The 25,240-nt window shown below is 40.9% G+C and overlaps 1 protein-coding gene and 1 pseudogene across 3 annotated transcripts in view; both read right to left on the bottom strand.

Moving 5' to 3' along the window:
• Positions 1-2,595: 2,595 nt before the first annotated feature.
• Positions 2,596-3,061, bottom strand: LOC110523657 (annotated as a pseudogene).
• A 9,533-nt stretch (positions 3,062-12,594) lies between these two features.
• galnt18a (UDP-N-acetyl-alpha-D-galactosamine:polypeptide N-acetylgalactosaminyltransferase 18a) overlaps positions 12,595-25,240 on the bottom strand; it is a 101,234-nt gene continuing 88,588 nt past the window's right edge. The window contains exons 11-12 of one of the 3 annotated variants that reach the window (XM_036978259.1): positions 13,799-13,870; positions 12,595-13,277 (exon numbers count right to left, since the gene is read on the bottom strand). In XM_036978259.1, the coding sequence (XP_036834154.1) occupies positions 13,128-13,277; positions 13,799-13,870 (222 nt within the window). In that variant the 3' untranslated portion in view covers positions 12,595-13,127. Of the gene's footprint in view, positions 13,278-13,749; positions 13,871-25,240 lie in introns of all 3 variants that reach the window. The other 2 variants (XM_036978276.1, XM_036978266.1) reach the window with 2 other exon arrangements.

Raw genomic sequence — 25,240 nt, 5'->3', positions numbered from 1 at the left:
CTTCACAAGGTCCTTTGCTGTTGTTCTGGGATTGATTTGCACTTCTTGCACCAAAGTACATTCACCTCTAGGAGACAGAACACGTCTCCTTCCTGAGCAGTATGACGGCTGCGTGGTCCCATAGTGTTTATACTTGCGTACTATTGTTTGTACAGATGAACGTGGTACCTTCAGGCGTTTGGAAATTGATCCCAAGGATGAATCAGACTTGAGGAGGTTGACAATTTCTTTCCTGAGGTCTTCAAAGTAGGCCTTGAAATACATCCACAGGTACACCTCCATTTGACTCAAATTATGTCAATTAGCCTTTCAGAAGATTCTAAAGCCATGACATCATTTTCTGGAATTTTCCAAGCTGTTTAAAGGCACAGTCAACTTAGTGTATGTAAACTTCTGACCCACTGTAATTGTGATACAGTGAATTATATGTGAAATATTCTGTCTGTAACCAATTGTTGGAAAAATGACTTGTGTCATGCACAATGTAGATGTCCTAACCAACTCTACAATGAGATAGTTTGTTAACAAGAAATCTTTGGAGTGTTTGAAGAACGAGTTTTAATGACTCCAACCTACAGTGCCTTGCGAAAGTATTCAGCCCCCTTGAACTTTGCGACTTTTTGCCACATTTCAGGCTTCAAACATAAAGATATAAAACTGTATTTTTTTGTGAAGAATCAACAACAAGTGGGACACAATCATGAAGTGGAACGACATTTATTGGATATTTCAAACTTTTTAACAAATCACAAACTGAAAAATTGGGCGTGCAAAATTATTCAGCCCCTTTACTTTCAGTGCAGCAAACTCTCTCCAGAAGTTCAGTGAGGATCTCTGAATGATCCAATGTTGACCTAAATGACTAATGATGATAAATACAATCCACCTGTGTGTAATCAAGTCTCCGTATAAATGCACCTGCACTGTGATAGTCTCAGAGGTCCGTTAAAAGCGCAGAGAGCATCATGAAGAACAAGGAACACACCAGGAAGGTCCGAGATACTGTTGTGAAGAAGTTTAAAGCCGGATTTGGATTCAAAAAGATTTCCCAAGCTTTAAACATCCCAAGGAGCACTGTGCAAGCGATAATATTGAAATGGAAGGAGTATCAGACCACTGCAAATCTACCAAGACCTGGCCGTCCCTCTAAACTTTCAGCTCATACAAGGAGAAGACTGATCAGAGATGCAGCCAAGAGGCCCATGATCACTCTGGATGAACTGCAGAGATCTACAGCTGAGGTGGGAGACTCTGTCCATAGGACAACAATCAGTCGTATATTGCACAAATCTGGCCTTTATGGAAGAGTGGCAAGAATAAAGCCATTTCTTAAAGATATCCATAAAAAGTGTTGTTTAAAGTTTGCCACAAGCCACCTGGGAGACACACCAAACATGTGGAAGAAGGTGCTCTGGTCAGATGAAACCAAAATTGAACTTTTTGGCAACAATGCAAAATGTTATGTTTGGCGTAAAAGCAACACAGCTGAACACACCATCCCCACTGTCAAACATGGTGGTGGCAGCATCATGGTTTGGGCCTGCTTTTCTTCAGCAGGGACAGGGAAGATGGTTAAAATTGATGGGAAGATGGATGGAGCCAAATACAGGACCATTCTGGAAGAAAACCTGATGGAGTCTGCAAAAGACCTGAGACTGGGACGGAGATTTGTCTTCCAACAAGACAATGATCCAAAACATAAAGCAAAATCTACAATGGAATGGTTCAAAAATAAACATATCCGGGTGTTAGAATGGCCAAGTCAAAGTCCAGACCTGAATCCAATCGAGAATCTGTGGAAAGAACTGAAAACTGCTGTTCACAAATGCTCTCCATCCAACCTCACTGAGCTTGAGCTGTTTTGCAAGGAGGAATGGGAAAAAATTTCAGTCTCTCGATGTGCAAAACTGATAGAGACATACCCCAAGCGACTTACAGCTGTAATTGCAGCAAAAGGTGACGCTACAAAGTATTAACTTAAGGGGGCTGAATAATTTTGCACACCCAATTTTTCAGTTTTTGATTTGTTAAAAAAGTTTGCAATATCCAATAAATGTCGTTCCACTTCATGATTGTGTCCCACTTGTTGATTCTTCACAAAAAAATACAGTTTTATATCTTTATGTTTGAAGCCTGAAATGTGGCAAAAGGTCGCAAAGTTCAAGGGGGCCGAATACTTTCGCAAGGCACTGTATATGATATAATAAAACATTTAGATGTTTGTCTATTGCTTCGGAGTCGATGTCCAGGGATACAAGGTTATTTAGGTAGCTATGTACATATAGGTAGGGATAAAGTAACTAGGCAACCGGATAGAAAATAAACAGAGACCACATTCTCCCTTGATGAAGCTAACACAGTCCAGTAGTGGGAAGAAAACAAAAAAGTAATGTGAAGATCTTCACACCCACACATTCCTTTAGAGGGGACCCAAAGGTTCAACTAAAATGTAAAAAACAGTCACATTGTATTAGTGATTGTAATCCACAAGAATACATTTGTTGATAGATATTCTTGCTCATAGGTTTCCTCTCCAAAGGTTAAGTTCCATTAAAAACATTCATATGTATTGAATTTTATGGAAGAAATTGCATGTCACTCATCAAATAAAGTTTATTAATTTGTCATTGAATGTCATTCCATGTATTACTTACAGAATCATTTGCTGGTTTTGGTAGTGATAATATGCAACACATTCCAAAAACATCCATGATATCCACTTTAGTACCAATAATCTAAAACGTTTATTTAATATTCACATTCTGCTGTAAAGGTATTAATGTCAAATGTACACTAGTTGTGCCTGAACAGCTTGATTCCCATCCATTTCCATAGATAGAAAAAGACAGACAGGAATGGTTAATGGTAACAGTAGACTGTAGAAACACACTGCTAATGCTGGTGCAACCCTTTCAAAAAGTATCATCTACTGTCACAGAATAGAAAAGTAAAAATAGGGAGACTATGCGAACCAGTACTGTAAGGGTAGACAGAGAAAACATCGACTTTTGGCTTACAAGTTATTTTATACACTGTTCAGGGTCAATATCTTAAGTCTTTGGTGTTTTATGCTGGTTCCACTGGTGTTTCTGGATCGTTTTTAATCAATCTAGCATCTGTGGGGATCATGTTTGGAATTCCATCAATGATTGGGTATGCGATTCCAAGCTCCTCGTTGATGAGTTCATTGGTCTTTTCCTCGTACCTGAGTGAGTGAAGAGTACAACAATTAGCTAGCTTGTTGGCTGGCTATCTAGCTGATGCGTAGCTAACTATGGCTGAAAAAAAGCTTTGTTTCTGTCTCAGCTAAGCCATGGCAAAACAATATTGTCGTTGGATGAAGTACATTAGTATTGAATTGGCTTTGTATAATAACTCACCTCAATTGCTTTTTGGATAGTGGACAAACCAGAAATTCGAGCAAGGAAGTGTCAAACGGTAGTGCGTCCTTCACATCTGTCAAATGCCTTGCCGATACAGACAGAGGTCTTACGCCCCGTAAAAAATTCACATATTTGACAGTCGTTTGAAAACGTAGAGTTTCATTACATAATCTTCTTAAAGCATTCTGAAACATGACTGAAGTAGCCCGTAGATTAGCCTTTTAGTGATGTTGTGAACGAAATGACCAACAGGTCAAGCGAATTTGGAAGAACACAGGTAGTAGTATTACTGTAGTGCATCCACAAATGCAGTCCTCAGTAACTCCGGTATTTGATTAAACTGTTCCGTCCTCTAGAAATACAACTGCCCATTTGAGACTTTCAACAGCAAATTGTGAAAATATTAAAAAGCATATTTTCAGAGACAGTGTCAAATTGTCAACAATATTAATTATTATTCACTACTGATACATGATAATATAGAACATTACAACGTTGACGTTTGACAAGTATTTTACTAACCACGAGATGGCAGCACGAACTCACGAAAGATTTTACTTATCACACTGCTATATATGATATGGAAATGAGTCAAGTAGACACCATGTTTACTAACCACGAGATGGCAGCACGAACTCACAAAGGATTTTACTTATCACACTGCCCAACTATATTGTGCGATTAATATCCCACAATATCTCCTTATACATGATATGGAAATGAGTCAAGTAGACACCATGTTTACTAACCACGAGATGGCAGCACGAACTCACAAAGGATTTTACTTATCACACTGCCCAACTAACTATATTGTGTGATTAATATCCCACAATATCTCATTATACATGATATGGAAATGAGTCAAGAAGACACCATGTTTCATGCAAATAAATAAATACATCATCACAGGCTTTATTGTTCAAATGCAGCTTTGACAGTTACACAGATGATATCCAAGATATCCAATCCCGTGTAAATAGTAGTTTTCCTCGCTTTTTCCGTATATATTTCTTATATATTTTAATCACTCTTTGCATCCTAAATATACTTTCCTGCAACTCGCCTCACCCAATGTGGCACGGATCTGCTATTTTTATACTTAAGAACCGGAACCCCCATCAGAGGTAGCCAGCTAACTAGCTACTAGCTTGTAGGCAGTTAGCCACTGCTAGCGGTCTTCACCGTTAACAAGGGCACCAGCCAGCTTCAGCTCGGGCAATTACCTGCCAGTCTGCACAGCGCAATATCAACCCAGAGCATATTGTACTGCTTTTTCTCTATCACATCAACGGATTCCTATTGCAAGCTCTGGACCAGTACACCGGATCATCGCAGCTAGCTAGCTGCAACCTGAGTGGCTACTGCTGGCTAACGCCTCTGTCCCGAAGCAAGCACCATTTAGCTTTGAGCTAGCCTCGAGCTAGGCCCATCTCGAAGAGGCATTTTTTGCCGACACGGAGCCCCGCCTATCTATCACGACTGGTCTGCCGACATAATCGTCCAAGGAGGTTTCAACAGGCCTTTCTGTTGTAACCGTGCTTCTACACCTGCATTGCTTGCTGTTTGGGGTTTTAGGCTGGGTTTCTGTACAGCACTTTGAGATATCAGCTTATGTACGAAGGGCTATATAAATACATTTGATTTGATTTGATTTAACATCGCCGTAGACACATCTGCTATCCCCGGCCCGCTAGGTTTCTGAATCGCCATGTCTCCAGCTCGCCTAGCGTAGTAGCGAATACCGAACGGCTCCCTGACCCACCTATTGCTGCTCATTGGACCCTATGATCACTCAGCTACATATGCCTCTGCCTAATGTCAATATGCCTTGTCTACTGCTGTTTAGGTTAGTTATTGTTTTATTTCACTGTAGAGCCCCCAGCCCCGCCCTACATGCCTTAGATAGCTCTTTTGTCCCACCCCCCACACATGCAGAGACCTCACCTGGCTTAACTGGTGCCTCCAGAGACACTACCGCTCTCATCATAACTCAATGCCTAGATTTACCTCCACTGTACTCACATCCTACCATACCCTTGTCTGTACGTTATGCCCTGAATCTATTCCACCACACCCAGAAATCTGCTCCTTTTATTCTCTGTTCCCAACACACTAGACGACCAGTTATTATAGCCTTTAGCCGTACCCTTATCCTACTCTTACTCTGTTCTTCTGGTGATGTAGAGGTTAGCCCAGGCACTCTCATTTGTTGACTTCTGTAACCATAAAAGCCGTGGTTTCATGCATGTTATCATCAGAAGCCACCTCCCTAAGTTTGTTTTATTCACTGCTTTAGCAAACTCCGCCAACCCTGATGTCCTAGCCATGTCTGAATCCTGGCTTAGTAAGGCCACCAACAATTCTGAAATTTCCATACCCAACTACAACATTTTCCGACAAGATAGAACTGCCAAAGGGGGCGGAGTTGCAATCTACTGCAGAGTTCTGTCATACTATCCAGGTCTGTGCCCAAACAATTCAAGCTGCTACTTTTAAAAATCCACCTTTACAGAAATGAGTCTCTCACCATTGCCGCTTGATATAGACCCCCCTCAGCCCCAGCTGTGCCCTGGACACCATATGTGAATTGATTGCCCCGGATCTATCTTCAGAGTTTGTACTGTTAGGTGACCTAAATTGGGATATGCTTAACACCCCGGCCGTCCTACAATCTAAGCTAGACGCCCTCAATCTCATACAAATTATCAAGGAACCTACCAGGTACAACCCTAAATACATAACCATGGGCACCCTCATAGATATCATCCTGACCAATTTGCCCTCTAAATACACTTCTGCTGTCTTCAAACAGGATCTCAGCGATCACTGCCTCATTGTCTGCGTCCGTAATGGGTCCATGGTCAAACAACCACCCCTCATCACTGTCAAAAGCTCCATAAAACGAGCAGGCCTTTCTAATCGACCTGGCCTGGGTATCCTGGAAGGATATTGACCTCATCCCGTCAGTAGAGGATGCCTGGTTGCTCTTTAAAAGCACCATCTTAAATAAGCATGCCCCATTCAAAAAATGTAGAACTAAGAACAGATATAGCCCTTGGTTCACCCCAGACTTGACTGCCCTTGATCAGCACAAAAACATCCTGTGGCGTACTGAATTAGCATTGAATAGCCCCCGCAATATGCAACTTTTCAGGGAAGTCAGGAACCAATATACACAGTCCGTTAGGAAAGCTAAGGCTAGTTTTTTCAAACAGAAATTTGCATCCTGTAGCACTAATTCCAAAAGGTTTTGGGACACTGTAAAGTCCATGGAGAATAAGAGCACCTCCTCCCAGCTGCCCACTGCACTGAGGCTAGGAAACACTGTCACCACGATAAATCTACGAAAATCGATAATTTCAATAAGCATTTTTCTATGGCTGGCCATGCTTTCCACCTTGCTACCCCTACCCCGGCCAACAGCTCTGCACCCCCTGCAGAAACTTCTGAAAGAGCTGCAAAATCTGAATCCCTACAAATCAGCTGGGCTAGACAATCTGGACCCTCTCTTTCTAAAATTATCAGCCCGAAATTGTTGCAACCCCTATTACTAGCCTGTTCAACCTCTCTTTTGTATCATCTGAGATCCCCAAAGATTGGGAATCTGCCACGGTCATCCCCCTGTTCAAAGGTGGAGACAGTCTAGACCCAAACTGTTATAGACCTATATCCATCCTGACCTGCCATCCTGCCCTGCCTTAACAACAGATCACCGACCATTTCAAATCCCACCGTACCTTCTCCACTATGCAATCTGGTTTCCGAGCTGGTCATGGGTGCACCTCAGCCATGCTCAAGGTCCTAAACGATATCATAACCGCCATCGATAAAAGACAGTACTGTGCAGCCGTCTTCATCGACCTGGCCAAGGCTTTCGACTCTGTTAACCACCACATTCTTATCGGTAGACTCAATAGCCTTGGTTTCTCAAATGACTGCTTCGCCTGGTTCACCAACTACTTCTCAGATAGAGAACTACGAATACTTAGGTGTCTGGTTAGACTGTAAACTCTCCTTCTAGACTCACATTAAGCATCTACAATGCAAAATTAAATCTAGAATCGGCTTCCTATTTCGCAACAAAGCCTTCTTCACTCATGCTGCCAAACAAACCTTCGTAAAACTGACTATCCTACCGATCCTTGACTTCGGCGATGTCATTTACAAAATAGCCTCCAACACTCTACTCAGCAAACTGGATGTAGTCTATCACAGTGCCAACGGTTTTGTCACCAAGGCCCCATATAATACCCACCACTGCAACCTGTATGCTCTCGTTTGCTGGCCCTCGCTACATATTCGTCGCCAAACCCACTGGCTCCAGGTCATCTATAAGTCTTTGCTAGGTAAAGCCCGCCTTATCTCAGCTTACTGGTCACCATAGCAACACCCACCAATAGCACGAGCTCCAGAAGGTATATTTCACTGGTCATCCCCAAAGCTAACACCTACTTTGGCCGCCTTTCCTTCCAGTTATCTGCTGCCAATGACTGGAACAAATTGCAAAAATCACTGAAGCTGGAGACTTATATCTCCCTCTCTAACTTTAAGCATCAGCTGTACACAGCCCATCTGTAAATAGCACACCCAACTACCTCATCCCCATATTGTTATAAAAAACAAAAAGTGCGACTGCACTGACTTCTTAATTGAACATGTCTTAATAGTGTTTGTTTTGTGTAGAGACCTTCTTGGTCAATAAGCCCTTACACAGCCTGGAGGTCTGTTGGGTCATTGTCCTGTTGAAAAACAAATGATAGTCCCACTAAGCACAAACCAGATTGGATGGAATATCGCTGCAGAATGAGGTGGTAGCCATGCTGGTTAAGTGTGCCTTGAATTCTAAAGAAATCACTGACAGTGTCCCCCGGAAAAGCACACCCACACCATCACTCCTCCTCCATGCTTCACGGTGGGAACCACACCTGCAGAGATCATCCATTCACCTACTCTGCGTCTCAAAAAGACATGGCTGTTGTAACAAAAAATCTCACATTTGGACTCATAAGACCAAAGGACAGATTTACACTGGTCTAATGTCCATTGCTCGTGTTTCTTGGCACAAGCAAATCTCTGCTTCTTATTGGTGTCCTTTAGTAGTGGTTTCTTTGCACCATGAAGGCCTGATTCCCGCAGTCTTCTCTGAACAGTTGATGTTGAGATGTGTCTGTTACTTGAACTCTGTGAAGCATTTATTTGGGCTGCAATCTGAGGTGCAGTTAACTCTAATGAACTTATCCTCTGTAGCAGAGGTAACTCTGGGTCTTCCTTTCCGGTGGCGGTCCTCATGAGCCAGTTTCATCATAGCGTTTTTTGCGACTGCTCTTTCAAAGTTCTTGACATTTTCCGGATTGACTGACATTCCCGTCTTAAAAAGTGATGATGGACTGTCATTTCACTTTGCTTATTTGAGCTGTTCTTGCCATAATACGGACTTGTTTTTTTTAAACCAAATAGTTTATCTTCTGTATACCAACCTTATCTTGTCACAACACAACTGATTGGCTCAAATGCATTAAGGAGGAAAGAAATTCCACAAATTAACTTTTAAGAAGGCACACCTGTTAATTGAAACACATTCCAGGTGAGTACCTCATGAAGCTGCTTGAGAGAATGCCAAGCGTGTGCAAAGCTGTCACCAAGGCAAAGGGTGGCTACTTTGAAGAATCTCAAATATAAAATATATTTTAATTGGTTTAACACATTGTTGGTTACGACATGATTCCATATGTGTTATTTATGTGTGTTATTTCATAGATTTGATGTATCCACATTATTGATGTCTCCATTATTCTACAATGTAGAAAATAGTAAAATATAGAAAAACCCTTGAATGAGTAGGTGTGTCCAAACTTTTGACTGGTACTGTATATAATGGTGCGTATGGACAGTATATGTAAACATTCTTAAAGTGACCAGTGTTCGATGACTTCATGTACATAGGATAATGCATTCTGCAAGGTACAGGGTAGAGTACTGGGTGGTAGCCGGCTAATAACAGTGACTAAGGTTTAGGCCAGAGTATTGGAGTAAAGAGAGTAAAGTTAAAACTTTGTATCAGTCAACTGTTTATCAGTCAAGGCAAAGGGTGGCTACTTTGATGCACCTTTACTGTATCCTCCTTGATGGTAGCAGGGTGCATAGCCCATATCTCGGGTGGCTGAGGCCCTTGATGATCTACTTGGCATTCCTGTGACACCAGGCAGTGTGCCCCCGATGATGAGTTGAGCAGACCACACCATCCTCTGGAGAGCCATGCGTTTGTGGACGGTGCAATTGCCGAACCAGGCGGTGATACAGCCAGACAAGATCCTCTCAATGGTGCATCTGTAGATGTTTGTGAGGGTCTTAAGGGCCAAGCCAAATTTCTTTAGTCTCCTGAGATTGAAGACACGCTGTTGCAAGTTCGTCAACACTGTCTGTGTGAAGGGACCATTTCAGGTCATCAGTGATGTGAACGCAGAGGAACTTGAAGCTTGAGTAACAAGAGGACAAGTGTCTGCTTCAGGCAGGAACACCTAACTTGATGAGGCTGAGGCTCCTCTATGATTAAACTCTGTAAAAAAAATTCTGCTACCCAGTGGAGTCTGATGTCCTACTTCTGGTGAATTCGTGCATACCATAGCCTAGAGTTCATTGTGTTCAGATACTGGAGAAAATGATCCATCTCTCAGCTAGCAGGCTATCAAAATGATTTGATATCTCTCACAAAATAGATAGATCAAGGGTCTTTAAAGTAAGTCTCTTTTTAAGTATGTTCACACAAAAAAAACAGATAGTGCCATTTTTTTTCTCTCCAATCAAGTCCCCTTAGCCTCTCTCTTGCAGAATAACATTTTGTCAGAACCTCCCTGCAACCTAAACATGTATTATGTTCCCAGAACAGGCCACGTTTTCACTTCTGTTCTCAGTACTTACGGTCAGGAAACTTATGGCTTTGTTCCCACAACCAATGTGAAACCCCAAAAACAAGGAACCAAATGTGCTTGCTGGGTGGTGTGGTTGAATTAACAGCAAATAAAAACTATGAGGCTTCCACAGAAAGTGTCTGGTTGAGAACAACATCCCTTCTCCACTTGAAATATTCAGGACATGAAGGCTCAAACATCAGTGCATTGAAGTCAATTTCATTAGAGTAGCTCAAAAGTGGATATTTCAGTGAGAACACAATAGAATTTAAAAAAATCTATCATACGGAGGCTACTATTACTGGACCTTTTAATCATGCTCCCTTTCCCAGCTGCTGCTATAAACAAGTCATTTATTTCTCTCAGCTTATACAGTGCATTAGGAAAGTATGCAGACCCCTTGACTTTATCCACATTTTGTTACATTACAGCCTTATTCTAAAATGGATTTAAAAAATCCTGATCAATCTACACACAATACCCCATAATGACAAAGCAAAAACAAGTTTTTAGAAAGTTGTGCAAATGTATAAAAATAAAAATCAGAAATACGTTATTTACATAAGCATTCAGATCCTTTGCTACGAGACTCAAATGAGCTCAGGTGCATCCTGTTTCCATTGATCATCCTTGAGATGTTTCTCTAACTTGGAGTCCACCTGTGGTAAATTCAATTGATTGGACATGATTTGGAAAGGCACACACCTTTCATTTGACAGTGCACGTCAGAGCAAAGAACCAAGCAATGAGGTCATTGGAATTGTCTGTAGAGCTCTGAGACAGGATTGTGTCAAGGCAAAGATCTGAGGAAGGGTAACAACACATTTCTGCAGCATTGAAGGTCCCCAATAACACAGTGGCCTCCATTATTCTTAAATGGAACAAGTTTGGAACCACCAAGACTCTTCCCAAACAAACTGAGCAATCGGCGGAAAAGGGCCTTGTGATGACCAAGAATCCAATGGTCTCTATGACAGAGCTCCAGAGTTCCTCTGTGGAGATTGGAGAACCTTCCAGAAGAACAACCGTCCCTGCAGCACTCCACCAATCAGGCCTTTGTGGTAGTGGCCAGAAGTGGCACTTCTCAGTAAAAGGCACATGACAGCCGGCTTAGAGTTTGCCAAAAGACACCTAAAGGACTCTCAGACCATGAGAAACAAGATTCTCTGGTCTGATGAAACCAAGATTGAACTCTTTGGCCTGAATGCCAAGTGTCACGTCTGGAGGAAACCGGTCACCATCCCTACGGTGAAGCATGGTGGAGACCGCATCATGATGTGGGGATGTTTTCAGCAGTAGGGACTGGGAGACTTGTCAGGATCGAGGGAAAGATGAACGGAGCAAAGTACAAAACCTGCTCCAAAGCCCTCAGGACCTCAGACTTGGGCAAAGGTTCCCCTTCCAACAGGATGACCCTAAGCAAACAGCCAAGACAATGCAGGAGTGGCTTTGGGACAAGTCTCTGAATGTCCTTGAGTGGCCCAGCCAGAACCCAGACTTAAACCCGATCAAACATCTCTGGAGAGACCTGAAAATAGCTGTGAAGCAACAATCCCCATCCAACCGGACAGAGCTTGAGAGGATCTGCAGGATCTGTGCCAAGCTTGTAGTGTCATTTATTTAACTAGGAAAGTCAGTTAAGAACAAATTCTTATTTACAATGATGGGCCTATCGGAGAACAGTGGGTTAACTGCCTTGTTCAGGGGCAGAACGACAGATGTTTATATATGTTTTTACCTTGTCAGCTCAGGGATTTGATCCAGCAACCTTTCGGTTACTGACCCAACACTAGGCTACCTGTCGCCTGTCATACCCTACACCCAAGGCTTTAAATCGCTGCCAAAGGTGCTTCAACGAAGTAATGAGTAAAGGGTCTGAATACTTATGTAAATATGACATTTCATATTTTTTGTTTTCATAAATTTGCCAAAATGGAGAAAAGTTTTTGCTTTGTCATAATGGGTTATTGTGTGTAGATTGATGAGAGGCGGAAAAAAACTATTTCATCCATTTTATAAGGCTGTAACGTAACAAAATTAGCAAAAAGTCTAGGGGTCTGTATACTTTCCGAATGCACTGTATGGGGGAAATAATTGCATTCCTTGCAAATAAAGCCTCACTATTTCTATGTGTTGTGAAAAATATATGTGGTATCAAATAAACTATTTGACTTCATCACCTACAGTATGATTTTATATTAAGGTGTCTTCACAAAAAACAAATCTGAAATGAACAATCTTGATCGACTTTAAATTAAGTATGAGGAATGATTCAGGAGATGGAAAACCACCCACACAAAATATGAATTGTCATCAGCATTTTTACTGTAGGTTTTTATAAATATCCAGTATACACTTATAAAATAGCTTGTATATTCTCCCAACATATTGGCAACAGTTCTTTGAAACCACCGACTTGATTTCATAATAACATTCAATCTACAAACCTGAGAAACAAACCAAACAAGAATAACAAAGGTTTTTCAAAAACATGCTACACAGTAGCATAAATTACAATGTATATTAGAGCCAACGCAAGCCTGAATTCAGTGGGACAAAAGACAATCTGCTCAAAATACATTGAAACATGTAAGTCTCACTATAGACCCAAGTCTGCCAGTTCAATCCCATATATTAACAAAGGACATTGTTTACATTTATCAAATGATGTCTTTGAGTCTAAGAGACATCAAGGTACTAAAAGTGTCAGCATACTCATAATTCAATTATTGCCTCAATAAATAGATTTTTAAAGAAGCAAAGCTTCTATGTCTGTCAGTCACAGGTCCAGTGTTCACCATGGGCAGCTCTTTCCCCTGCAGGACTCAGGATCCCCTCATTGGAGAGTGTAGGTTGACAGTAGGTTGGTGATTGTCCATTTCTGACCAGAGCACTTCTGTATGGCCAGCTGGTAGCCAAACTCCGTTTCGCCGTTCTCTACCAGCTCCAGGCAACGTTTGGAATTCATGTTTTCTATGGAGCCTCCCTTTAGGACACAGAGCAAATACAAAATGTTGAGTTATGCAGTCATTTCACTTTGCTCATATACATTGTGTCCAGTCATTTCCCTGTGCTGAAATGCATTGTGTCCAGTCATTTCCCTGTGCTGAAATGCATTGTGTCCAGTCATTTCCCTGTGCTGAAATGCATTGTGTCCAGTCATTTCACTTTGCTCATATACATTGTGTCCAGTCATTTCCCTGTGCTGAAATGCATTGTGTCCAGTCATTTCCCTGTGCTGAAATGCATTGTGTCCAGTCATTTCCCTGTGCTGAAATGCATTGTGTCCAGTCATTTCCCTGTGATGAAATGCATTGTGTCCAGTCATTTCCCTGTGATGAAATACATTTTGTCCATCAGGAGCTCCAACTTGTAATGGCAGGCCAATGAGGCCCTTTAAAATCAACATGATACATCTGTAATCACAGAGAGAAAATTCATGCAGATGGATCTTTTACATTTTAGTAATTTAGCAGACGCTTTTATCCAGTGCATAGATTTTCATACTTCTTCGTACTGGCCCTCCGTGGGAATCGAACTCACAACCCTGGCGTTTGCATGTGCCAAACTCCTCAGTCCCTGCAGGTGACAAAAGCATACCCATAAAATGATGCTGCCACCACATTACTTGAAATTGAAATTTGAACAGAGCAAAATGTGACAATTGTGAAAGGGGTGTGTAGACTTTCTCTACCAACTGAGCCATAAGGGAGGCCGTTTGATAATGTCACCTGGGGAATAACGAGAATCTATATAACTGAAGCTAGCCTACAATCACTAAGGATAACGATCTAAAAGCCTTCAACCCCAGGTTAATGTCTCTGTTAGGTCCTGCTTTTTCCTCGCCCTCTCTTGCACCCCAGTATCTCTACTTGCACATCATCATCTGCACATCTATCACTCCAGTGTTAATGCTAAATTGTAATGACATCGACTCTATGGCCTATTTATTGCCTCACCTCCCTAATCTTCTACATTTGCACACACTGTACATAGATTTTTCCATTGTGTTATTGACTGTACGTGTGTTTATGTGCAACTCTGTGTTGTTTTTGTCGCAAGGTTTTGCTTGATCTTGGCCAGGTCGCAGTTGTAAATGAGAACTTGTTCTCAGCTGGCCTACCTGCTTAAATAAATAAAGGTGAAATAATAATATATATATACATACACACACACACATTACTGTAACAAAGTTAGACTTCTGGAGGTGCCAGTGGATGTGGAGGATTTGTCCATTGTAAAAAAAATGGCTTGATTGTGTCTGCAGGAACCCTGAAGATCTCAGATTAAGTTAATCGAGGATGTTAAATGGCAACCACCAGATGAGAAAGAAACCACTTTAACAGCATCTGCAGTGGCATGCTACTCAAAGACAGATACAGTGCCTCGTGGAAGTCTACACACCCCTTTCACAATTGTCACATTTTGCTGCCTTCAAATGAAAATGTTTAGTAATGTGGTGGCAGCATAATTGTATGGTATGCTGGTCACCTGCAGAGACTGAGGAGTTTGTCAGGATCCAAAATAAATATGAAAAGAGCAAAGACCAGGTAAAAAAAACTGCCTACGTCTTCTGAATGCCTAACCCTGGGATAAAGGTTTCTTTTTTTGTGGGACAATTACACACATTTGAATGCCAAAGACACCATAATGACTTTCCAATAGGTGTTGAGTGTTCCTGAAAAAGGTCCATTCTCAGGCCTGACAACCTTTTCATATGTGAGTTCCAAATATCTCTAATGGTCACCCCAGCGTGAGTCGTTTTACGCACGTGATGTCAGAAAGCACTCACTTCCAAAATGCGATTACTACGCAATAGGACAGTTAACACGGGCTGCCTGCTAATTATTTATAGGCTGTTTCAACATGTCAATTTCAAATGAATTTCCAACACGTATTTTCTAACAGTTTGAATTGAGGTGTGTTCCGCCTCCTCATTAATTCACATAGAAGTAGCCAATTTCAGCGTTGCAGACAATTATGTTTGATGCTTTACTGGGCCGGTGTTTGCGTAGACCAAGTATACAGATATTTGCGCAGTCTTGCACGAATTAGAACATTTTCTGAATTAATTAAATCGCTTTAGCCGTGATTGCAAAATTAATCAAGGCTCCCTTTGTTATTTAGTTTAATAACTAAAATGCTTGACTGTATTTAAATACATTGATGACAAGTATGCTGTGTGATGCCGTGCACAAATTAATGAGTGATTGATTGATGTACTGTATATTGAAGTAGGCCTTTATGCCAATAAGTAAGTTATCCTATAACAGCTACAGTAAGAAATGCTTTTTCGTTTTTCTTGGAATAAAAAAAAACATAATATTCATCAAATGAATTAGCTACATTTCTAAAAACCAATCCCATATAGTCTGTTCAATTCAAGGCTCCCTTTGACTCTTAGGTCTACAGCTCCATGTCATTTCAATAACTTAGCTTCTCAAAGATGCCCTCTGGTGGGCAAACTAGCACTAACTACAATTAATAAACTGGTCCTGAACATCTCTAAAACAAAGAGAATTTTCTTTGGTACAAATAATTCCCTAAATTCTAGAACTCAGCTGAATCTGGTAATGAATGGTGTGGCTGTTGAACTAGTTGATGCGACTAAATTACTTGGTGTTACCTTAGATTGTAAAATGTCATGGTCAAAACATAGATTCAATGGTTGTAAACATGGGGAGAGGTCTGTCCGTAACAAAGAGATGCTCTGCTTTTTTGACTCCACACTCCAAAAGGCAAGTTCTGCAGGCTCTAGTTTTGTCTAATCTTGATTATTGTCCAGTCGTGTGGTCGAGTGCTGGAAGGAAATACCTAGTTAAGCTGCAGCTGGCCCAGGACAAAGGGGCACGTTTTGCTCTTAATTGTAATCAGAGGGCTGATATAAATACTATGCATGCCAGTCTCTCTTGGCTAAGAGTTGAGGAGAGACGGACTATCGCTGTACATAACTACCGTAAATAAAAACAGCATCTACAGTGGTACAAATATATTCTTGAATTTGATCAAATTAAAACACACATTATTTTCAATTTTGTACTAACAAGTGGTTGCCATGGTGAATAATCCAATAATAATTGGTATGACACGGCTCTCGGAACTCATTAAGGAGGAGGCTTCTAAATGAAAATACCTGCAGATCAATAAAATGTCCCTGTAAATCTAATTCAATTTAGAGGATTGGAGGATTCTAAATTAATATCCAAGGGGATTTTATACAATTATAATGCAGGGTTAATAATAAATGTATATATTTGTAGGGGTTGATGCATTCTTGGTTAGGGCAAATCTGGTCTGTGATCTTGATTTAGAAATGTAAAACCTTACAGAGAATATCTAAAGGGGCTTTTATATAATTATAATGCAAGTTTAATAATAATAAAAAAATGGTTGGATAACCGATAGAAGCTGCCTCTTATTGAGTAATATAATCATTCATTCAGAAGGTTTAACCCTGCAGTAGGTTATAATAATACATGCCTTCTGGGAATGTTAAAAAGTCCAAAAGGTTATGGGTTGAATTTTGGCTGTCAAAAGTATTCAAAATCAACCAATGCCTTTTAAATGCTTTATTATCCAAATGTTTGAAGTGCGTGTGGGCGACGGAGAGAAACAAAATGGTGCAGTTTGAGGCCATGAGGCAGAGAGTGATTTTTAAAATATATTTTACCTATATTTTACCTTATTTATACAGTTTTTTTCTCATTGAGATAACATCTCTTTTCCAAGAGAGACCTGGTCCAATAGCAGCAGAGGGAACAACGTTTCAGACAAAACAAAAACAACTTACATACACTAACACAACATTAAACAAAACTATAATCACATACAGTACAACAAACATTTTACATTAAAAACACAAACGTCTCGACTAAAAACAGCTGGCCTAAAAACAACTACACTCTTCTCTTTTAATCTTGGTGATTAAACTCCACCAACGAAACTAGATCATTACATTTTAAAATGTTCAGGGGAGAATTCCAGGACCACGGAGCTAAGTAACTAAAACTATTTCTACCATGTCCTGTTCTAATTTTTGGTACTGTTAGAAGAAAATCAGAATGGGACCGTAATTGATATTTATTTACTGACCTGACTAAAAAAGAACAGAGATAAAGTGGCATTTTACCCAATATGGCCTTATAAATCAGTGTATACCAGTGTTTAAGCCTACGCAAGGTCAATGACGAACAGCCAACAGCGCTGTAGAGATCACAATGATGTGTTAGATGTTTCTGATTTGTAAGGAACCTGAGGGCTGCATGATAAACTGAATCAAGTGCTCTCAGGGAAGTGGCTGAGGCCTGCATATATATAACATCACTAAAATCTAAAACCGACAGTAATGATGCGGGCGCTGGAGATGTGAGCAGGTGGGTCTGGGCAGGTGTGATGTAGTTGTCGTTTGTATGTGTAGGTGCCGAGGCTACATAGAGCCATGACTACATGAAACTCAATTCCACATCAAGTAACTGATGCAAGCAGTAAAATTAGATTAAAAAAAAAAAACAGATTAAAAAAACACCTTATAGAACCGCGGAGACTGTGAAGCAACACAAACATAGGCACAGACACATGCATACACACATGATAATACACACACATATGGATTTAGTACTGTAGATATGTGGTAGTGGTGGATTAAAGGCCTGACGGCACAGAGTGTGTTGTGAAATCTGTGAATGTATTGTAATGTTTTTAAAATGGTATAAACTGCCTTCATTTTGCTTGGCAGCTAATGGGGATCCATAATAAATACAAATATGACTGCACCATCAACTTGATTCTTTAGCAGACATCACTTGCTGATTATATTCAGTCAACACATATATCTTAAGAATATCATGGAATATAATTGAACATTTTTGTTTCTCTTAGAATAAAAACCTTTGTGTAACAACTGTTTTAGTAAGTAATATCCTAGTCTAGTTACAGCTTCTTCTGACCAAGTAGACAAAAACCAAGTGTCTTTTTTTGGGTGTGCGTGCAGGACAGAGGAATAGCAATTCTTACACTATTGTTCTAAATTCAATCACCTTCATCCTCATCATTCCATTTATTGAAATTCAATAATGAACAATTATAAGTTTCTATCATTCATTCAGGGACATTCGCATTAGCGCCAAAAAGCATAATTATTGCCCCCTTGTGGTGGTCTGGAGCAATGAAGCAGTTGAGCAGGGTAACGTAGTAAACCACAAATTACCTCTAAGTCCCGCAGCATCATCTCAAACCTTTTAATATTGAGGAACCACTGGATATGGTTGAATCATCAGCATACATGGACACACATGCTTTGTTTAATGCCAATGGCAGGTCATTGATAAAAATAGAAAAGAGTAGAGGGCCTAGAGAGCTGCCCTGCAGTACACCACACTTTACATTTTTGACATTCGAGAAGCTTCCATTAAAGAAAACCCTTTGAGTTCTATTAGATACTGTAGATAGCTCTGAATCCACGATATGGCAGAGATTGAAAAGCCATAACACATGTTTCCTCAACAACAGCTTATGGCCAATAATATCAAAGGCTGGACTGAAATCTAATAGTACATCTCCCACAATCTTCTTATTACCAATTTCTTTCAACCAATCATCAGTCATGTGTCAGTGCAGTAATATTTATTTTTTATATTTTTTTACCCCTTTTTCTCCTTAACCTGTTAGATCTCTAGGGGCGCTATTTCATTTTTGGATAAAAAACGTTCCCGTTTTAAGCGCAATATTTTGTCACGAAAAGATGCTCGACTATGCATATTCTTGACAGCTTTGGAAAGAAAACACTCTGAAGTTTCAGAATCTGCAAAGATTTTTTCTGTAAGTGCCCCAGAACTCATTCTACAGGCGAAAACAAGATGATGCATCAACCAGGAAATTAGCAGAATTTCTGAAGCTCTGTTTTCCATTGTCTCCTTATATGGCTGTGATTGCGCAAGGAATGAGCCTACACTTTCTGTCGTTCGCCCAAGGTCTTAGCAGCATTGTGACGTATTTGTAGGCATATCATCATTGGAAGATTGACCATAAGAGACTACATTTTCCAAGTGTCCGCCTGGTGTCCTGCGTGGAATTCGGTGCGCAATTGCCAGCTGCTTGTACTTTTCCATTTGATATAGGGGAGAAACCATGTGTCCAAGAACGATATATCAATGAAGAGATATGTGAAAAACACCTTGATGATTGATTCTAAACAACGTTTGCCATGTTTTCAGTCGATATTATGGAGTTAATTTGGAAAAAAGTTTGTGTTTTGAGGACTGAATTTTCGGGTTTTTTTGGTAGCCAAATGTGATGTATAAAACGGAGCTATTTCTAATACACAAAGAATCTTTTTGGAAAAACTGAGCATCTGCTATCTAACTGAGAGTATCCTCATTGAAAACATCAGAAGTTCTTCTAAGGTAAATTATTTTATTTGAATGCTTTTATGTTTTTGTTGAAATGTTGCGTGCTGGATGCTAACGCTAATGCTAACGCTAAATGCTAACGCTACATGCTAACGCTAAATGCTAACGCTAGCTAGCTACTTTTACACAAATTATTGTTTTCCTATGGTTGAGAAGCATATTTTGAAAATCTGAGATGACAATGTTGTTTACAAAAGGCTAAGCTTGAGAGATGGCATATTTATTTCATTTCATTTGCGATTTTCATGAATAGTTAACGTTGTGTTATGCTAATGAGCTTGCTGATAGATTTACACAATCCTGGATACAGGGGTTTTTTCATAGCTAAACGTGACGCAGAAAACGGAGAGATTTGTCCTAAACAAATAATCTTTCAGGAAAAACTGAACATTTGCTATCTGAGAGTATCCTCATTGAAAACATCTGAAGTTCTTCAAAGGTAAATTATTTTATTTGAATGCTTTTCTGTTTTTTTGTGTAAATGTTGCCAGCTGAATGCTAATGCTAAATGCTACGTTAGCCATCAATACTGTTACACAAATGCTTGTTTTGCAATGGTTGAGAAGCATATTTTGAAAATCTGAGATGACAGTGTTGTTAACAAAAGGCTAAGCTTGAGAGCTAGCATATTTATTTCATTTCATTTGCGATTTTCATGAATAGTTAACGTTGCCTTATGGTAATGAGCTTGAGTCTGTATTCACGATCCCGGATCCGGGATGGGGAGATCAGAAAGGTTAATTTCGTGGTATCCAATTGTTGTAGTAGCTACTATCTTGTCTCATCGCTACAACTCCCGTACGGGCTCGGGAGAGACGAAGGTTGAAAGTCATGCGTCCTCCGATACACAACCCAACCAGCCGCACTGCTTCTTAACACAGCGCGCATCCAACCTGGAAGCCAGCCGCACCAATGTGTCGGAGGATACACCGTGCACCCTGGCAACCTTGGTTAGCGCGCACTGCGCCCGGCCCGCCACAGGAGTCGCTGGTGCGCGATGAGACAAGGACATCCTTACCGACCAAGCCCTCCCTAACCCGGACGACACTAGGCCAATTGTGCGTCGCCCCACGGACCTCCCGGTCGCGGCCAGTTACGACAAGTGCAGTACATTTTGAGTGCCCTTCTCTGTAAGCATGAAAGTCTGTTGTTTTATTTACAGAGAAATAGCATTGTATTTGGTCAAACACAATTTTGTCCAACAGTTTGCTAAGAGCTGGCAGCAAGCTGATAAGTCTTCTGTTAGAACCAGTAAAGGCCGCTTTACCACTCTCGGCTAGCGGAATGACTTTAGCTTCTCTCCAGGCCTGAGGATAAAGACTTTCCTCTAAGCTCAGATTAAAGATATGACGATAGGAGTGGCTAGAGAGTCAGCTACCATCCTCAGTAGCTTTCCATCTAAGTTGTCAATGCCAGAAGGTTTGTCCTTATTGACCAATAACAATTTTTCCACCTCTCCAATAATAACTTTACAAAATTCAAATTGGAAATGTTTTTCTTTCATTAGTATACTTTTTTTATACATGAGTACGATGGCTCACTGTTCGTTGTTGACATTTCCTGCATAAGTTTGCCCACTTTGACAATTAAATAATCATAAAAATAATTGCCAACATGAAATGGTTTGTGATGAATAAGCCATCGATTTCAATGAAAGATGGAGTTGAATGTCTTTCTGCCCATAATTTAATTTAAAGTATTCCAAAGTATTTTCTCCATCATTTTTTATATCATTGATCTTGGCTTCATAATACCGTTTCTTCTTCTTTTTGTTGAGTTTAGTCACATAATTTCTCAATTTGCAGTAAGTCAGATGAGCAGCCAGACTTATAAGCCACTCTTTTTGCCCCATCTCTTTCAACCATACAGTTTTTCAATTCCTCATCAATCCAAGGAGCCTTAACAGTCAGTTTCTTAAAAGGTGCATGTTTATCAATAATTGGAAGAATCGAGATTTCGAGATATAGGTCGTTTTTCTACTTACCCTGTCAGACGAACACATGGATACCATTTGTATGTCTCTACATGCAGTTTGGAGATGATTGAAGTTCGCATATAATTAGCCCAGCACAATTGCTGGAAGTAGATCGCTCCTCTCAAAATAGGGAAATAGACCTAACTACTCCAAAGCTGGGTGGTTGGTCATTTATAGTCTTACAAAGCTATACATATTAATCAATATTATAGCCTATATTCCCTTCTCTCTCCATTCGATAGGCTATGAATACATGACTGAAGGGTACGCTTCATCATTTTATGCATGGCTTTCTCCCAATCAAACAATGAATGTACCAGACTTCCATCTCAAAAAGTTATTTGAATAGCCTAAAAACGTAAGGTAGCCAAGAGTACTAATAATGAGGGAGAACAAACAATATCAACAGCTTATAGAAAAATCTAATGACAAGTTTAATCAAGTTTAAGCTTATTAAGAAAGAAATGATCCATGCAGGCCGAAATGGGCAATAGCCTATCTTCCTACTAGGCATATCATAAAAGCTTCCAGACAAATTTAAAAGTTATAAACAGGAGCTTATTTCCCAAATATTCTAGCCTATGAAGGTGTTGTTCTAAAGGTGTGGCTTTCAAAAATAACAAGAATAAAAGTCCATAGTTTAAGCCTTGGCATAGACTATTCTCAATAATAGCTTTATGAGAGATGGGACGATATTATTTATTTTTCTATTATTTTATGAGGCAAATAAAGCAATTATTATCCAGTTCTCAAGACAGTAGACTGCTTCTATCCAGCCCATGATGTAGGCCTATAAACTAGCTTACTACGTTAAGATGGCCCGTTCTTCATCAGACAATTCATTCTCCATCATGTGTGCGCCACACAGACAGACACAGACGCACACACAAACTTGTTTTGCTCCTCCACCAGAAAGGAATACTAGAATAGATCTGCCATTGCCTGCACTTAGCCTTTGTGCGGCGTTTAACAGCATTATCTGTCGTCATGATTCTTCCAGTTGCATTCTATTATTGGGGTGGCCAATAGGGTGATAGCATGGTATATCTGCCCTTAACCTTGTTCTGAACATCTCAAAAACAAAGGTCATGTGGTTTGGTAAGAAGAATGCCCTTCTCCCCAAAGGTGTGATTACTACCTCTGATGGTTTAGAGCTTGAGGTAGTCACCTCATACAAGTACTTGGGAGTATGGATAGACACTGTTCTTCTCTCAGCACATATCAAAGCTGCAGGCTAAAGTTAAATCTAGACTTGGTTTCCTCTATTGTAATCGCTCCTCTTTCCCGCCACCTGCCAAACTAACCCTGATTCAGATGACCATCCTACCCATGCGAGATTACGGAGACATAATTTATATATAAGCAGGTAAGGGTGTACTCGAGCGGCTAGATGTGCTTTAACATACGGCCATCAGATTTGCCACCAATGCTCCTTATAGGACACATCACTGCACTCTATACTAATCTGTAAACTGCTCATCTCTGTATACCTGTGGCAAGAACCACTGGTTGATGCTGATTTACAAAACCCTCTTAGGCCTCACTCCCCCCTATCGGGTGCATCTACTGCAGCCCTCATCCTCCACATACAACACCCGTTCTGCCAGTCACATTCTGTTAAAGGTCACCAAAGCACACACATCCCTGGGTCGCTCCTCTTTTCAGTTCGCTGCAGCTAGCGACTGGAACGAGCTGCAAACAAACACTCAAACTGGACAGTTTTATCTCCATCTCTTCATTCAAAGACACAATCATGGACACACTTACTGACAGTTGTGGCTGCTTTGCGTCATGTATCGTTGTCTCTACCTTCTTGCCCTTTGTGCTGTTGTCATTGCCCAATAACGTTTGTACCATGTTGTGCTGCAATGTTGTGCTGCTGCAATGTTGTGCTGCTACCACGCTATGTTGTCGTCTTAGGTCTCTCTTTATGTAATGTTGTCGTGATGTGTGTTTTGTTCTATATTTTTATTACATTTATTTTTAATTCCAGCCCCCATCCACGCAGGAGTCCTTTGGCCTTTTGGTAGGCCGTCATTGTAAAAAATGTTTTATGGGTACATAATCATAATAGGACAAAGGTTGACATCGCCCAATCCTAGTTGCGATATCTAAACATCTATGCGACAAAGGGGACAGAGAATCTCTGTCTGCAACCACGCGCTCTCACTACTGGTGTCCCCCAGGGCTCGGTTCTAGGTCATCCTCTTTTCACCAAGTCACTAAGCTCAGTCATATCCTCACATGGTCTCTCCCATCATTGCTATGTGGATGACATTCAACTACTTTTCGCTTTCCCCCCCTTCTGACATTCAGCTGGTGACATGCATCTCTGCATGCCTGGCAGACATCTCAGCTTGGATGTTGGCCCACCAACATAAAGCTTAATCTCAACAAGACCGAGCTACTCATCCTCCAATGGAAAGCCTGCCATCAAACCCCTGCAACTTGTCCAGAACGCCGCAGCCCGCCTGGTGTTCAAACTTCCCAAGTTCTCCCACATCACCCCCCCTCCTCCACCCCACCCCGCTCCACACTACACTGGCTTCCAGTCAAAGCTCACATCATCTTTAAGACCCTGGTGCTTGCCTTTGGAGCAGCAAGGGAACTGCCACTCCCTACCTTCAGGCTATGTTCAAACCCTACACCCCAAATTGAGTACTCTGAGGGCAGCTCCTGCTCAGCCCAGTCAAAGAGCTTCTCCGTCCTTGCACCCTAATGGTAGAATGAGCTTCCCCCTAACGTCAGGACAGTGGAGTCCCTGCCCATCTTCCGAAAACATCTGAAACTCTGCCTCTAAAGATTCTTAAATAAATCCCACGGCGTGGTTATGACGGAAGATTCAGCTGTTATAATCCAAATGATGTAAAAAATATCACTATTGCGTCATGTCAATGCCATTATGACATAATTTCACTCCCAAGGCAAAGCCTATAAAATGTGAGTCCAGCCACTCAGTGGGTATAACAATAATCATGCCCAGATGCAGATTATCCAGTCCGCAGGAGGCGTAGAGCACCTTGGACCATGAGGCGCAAGAGGAGAGTTGGCAGGAGACGTTAGGTCCCTTAATAATCAATAGCTCCCTGTTAGATACAGTGCATTCAGAGAGTTTTCAGACCCCTTGACTTCTTCCACATTTTGTTACGTTACTGCATTATTCTGAAATGGATTAAATTGTATCAATCTACACACAATACCCCATAATGACAAAGCAAAAACAGCTTTTTAGAATCTTTTGCTAATTCCTTTAATAAAAAATAACCTTAAGTATTCTTGGGTATGACGCTACAAGCTTAGCACACCTGTACTTGGGGAGTTTATTCCATTCTTCTCTGCAGATCCGTTCAAGCTCTTTCAGGTTGGATGGGGAGTGTCGTTGCACAGCTATTTTCAGGTCTCTCCAGAGATGTTCGATCAGGTTCAAGTCTGGGCCACTCAAGTACATTGAGACTTGTTCCGAAGTCACTCCTGCATTGTCTTGGCTGTATGCTTAGGGTCATTGCCCTGTTGGAAGGTGAACTGTCGCCCCAGTCTGAGGCCCTGAGCGCTGTGGAGCAGGTTTTC

This window comes from Oncorhynchus mykiss, chromosome 1 (assembly GCF_013265735.2).
Source record: "Oncorhynchus mykiss isolate Arlee chromosome 1, USDA_OmykA_1.1, whole genome shotgun sequence".
Taxonomy (NCBI): Eukaryota; Metazoa; Chordata; class Actinopteri; order Salmoniformes; family Salmonidae; genus Oncorhynchus; species Oncorhynchus mykiss.
Note: the sequence above shows the minus strand (reverse complement) of the source record. Positions and strands in the feature narration are given on the sequence as shown.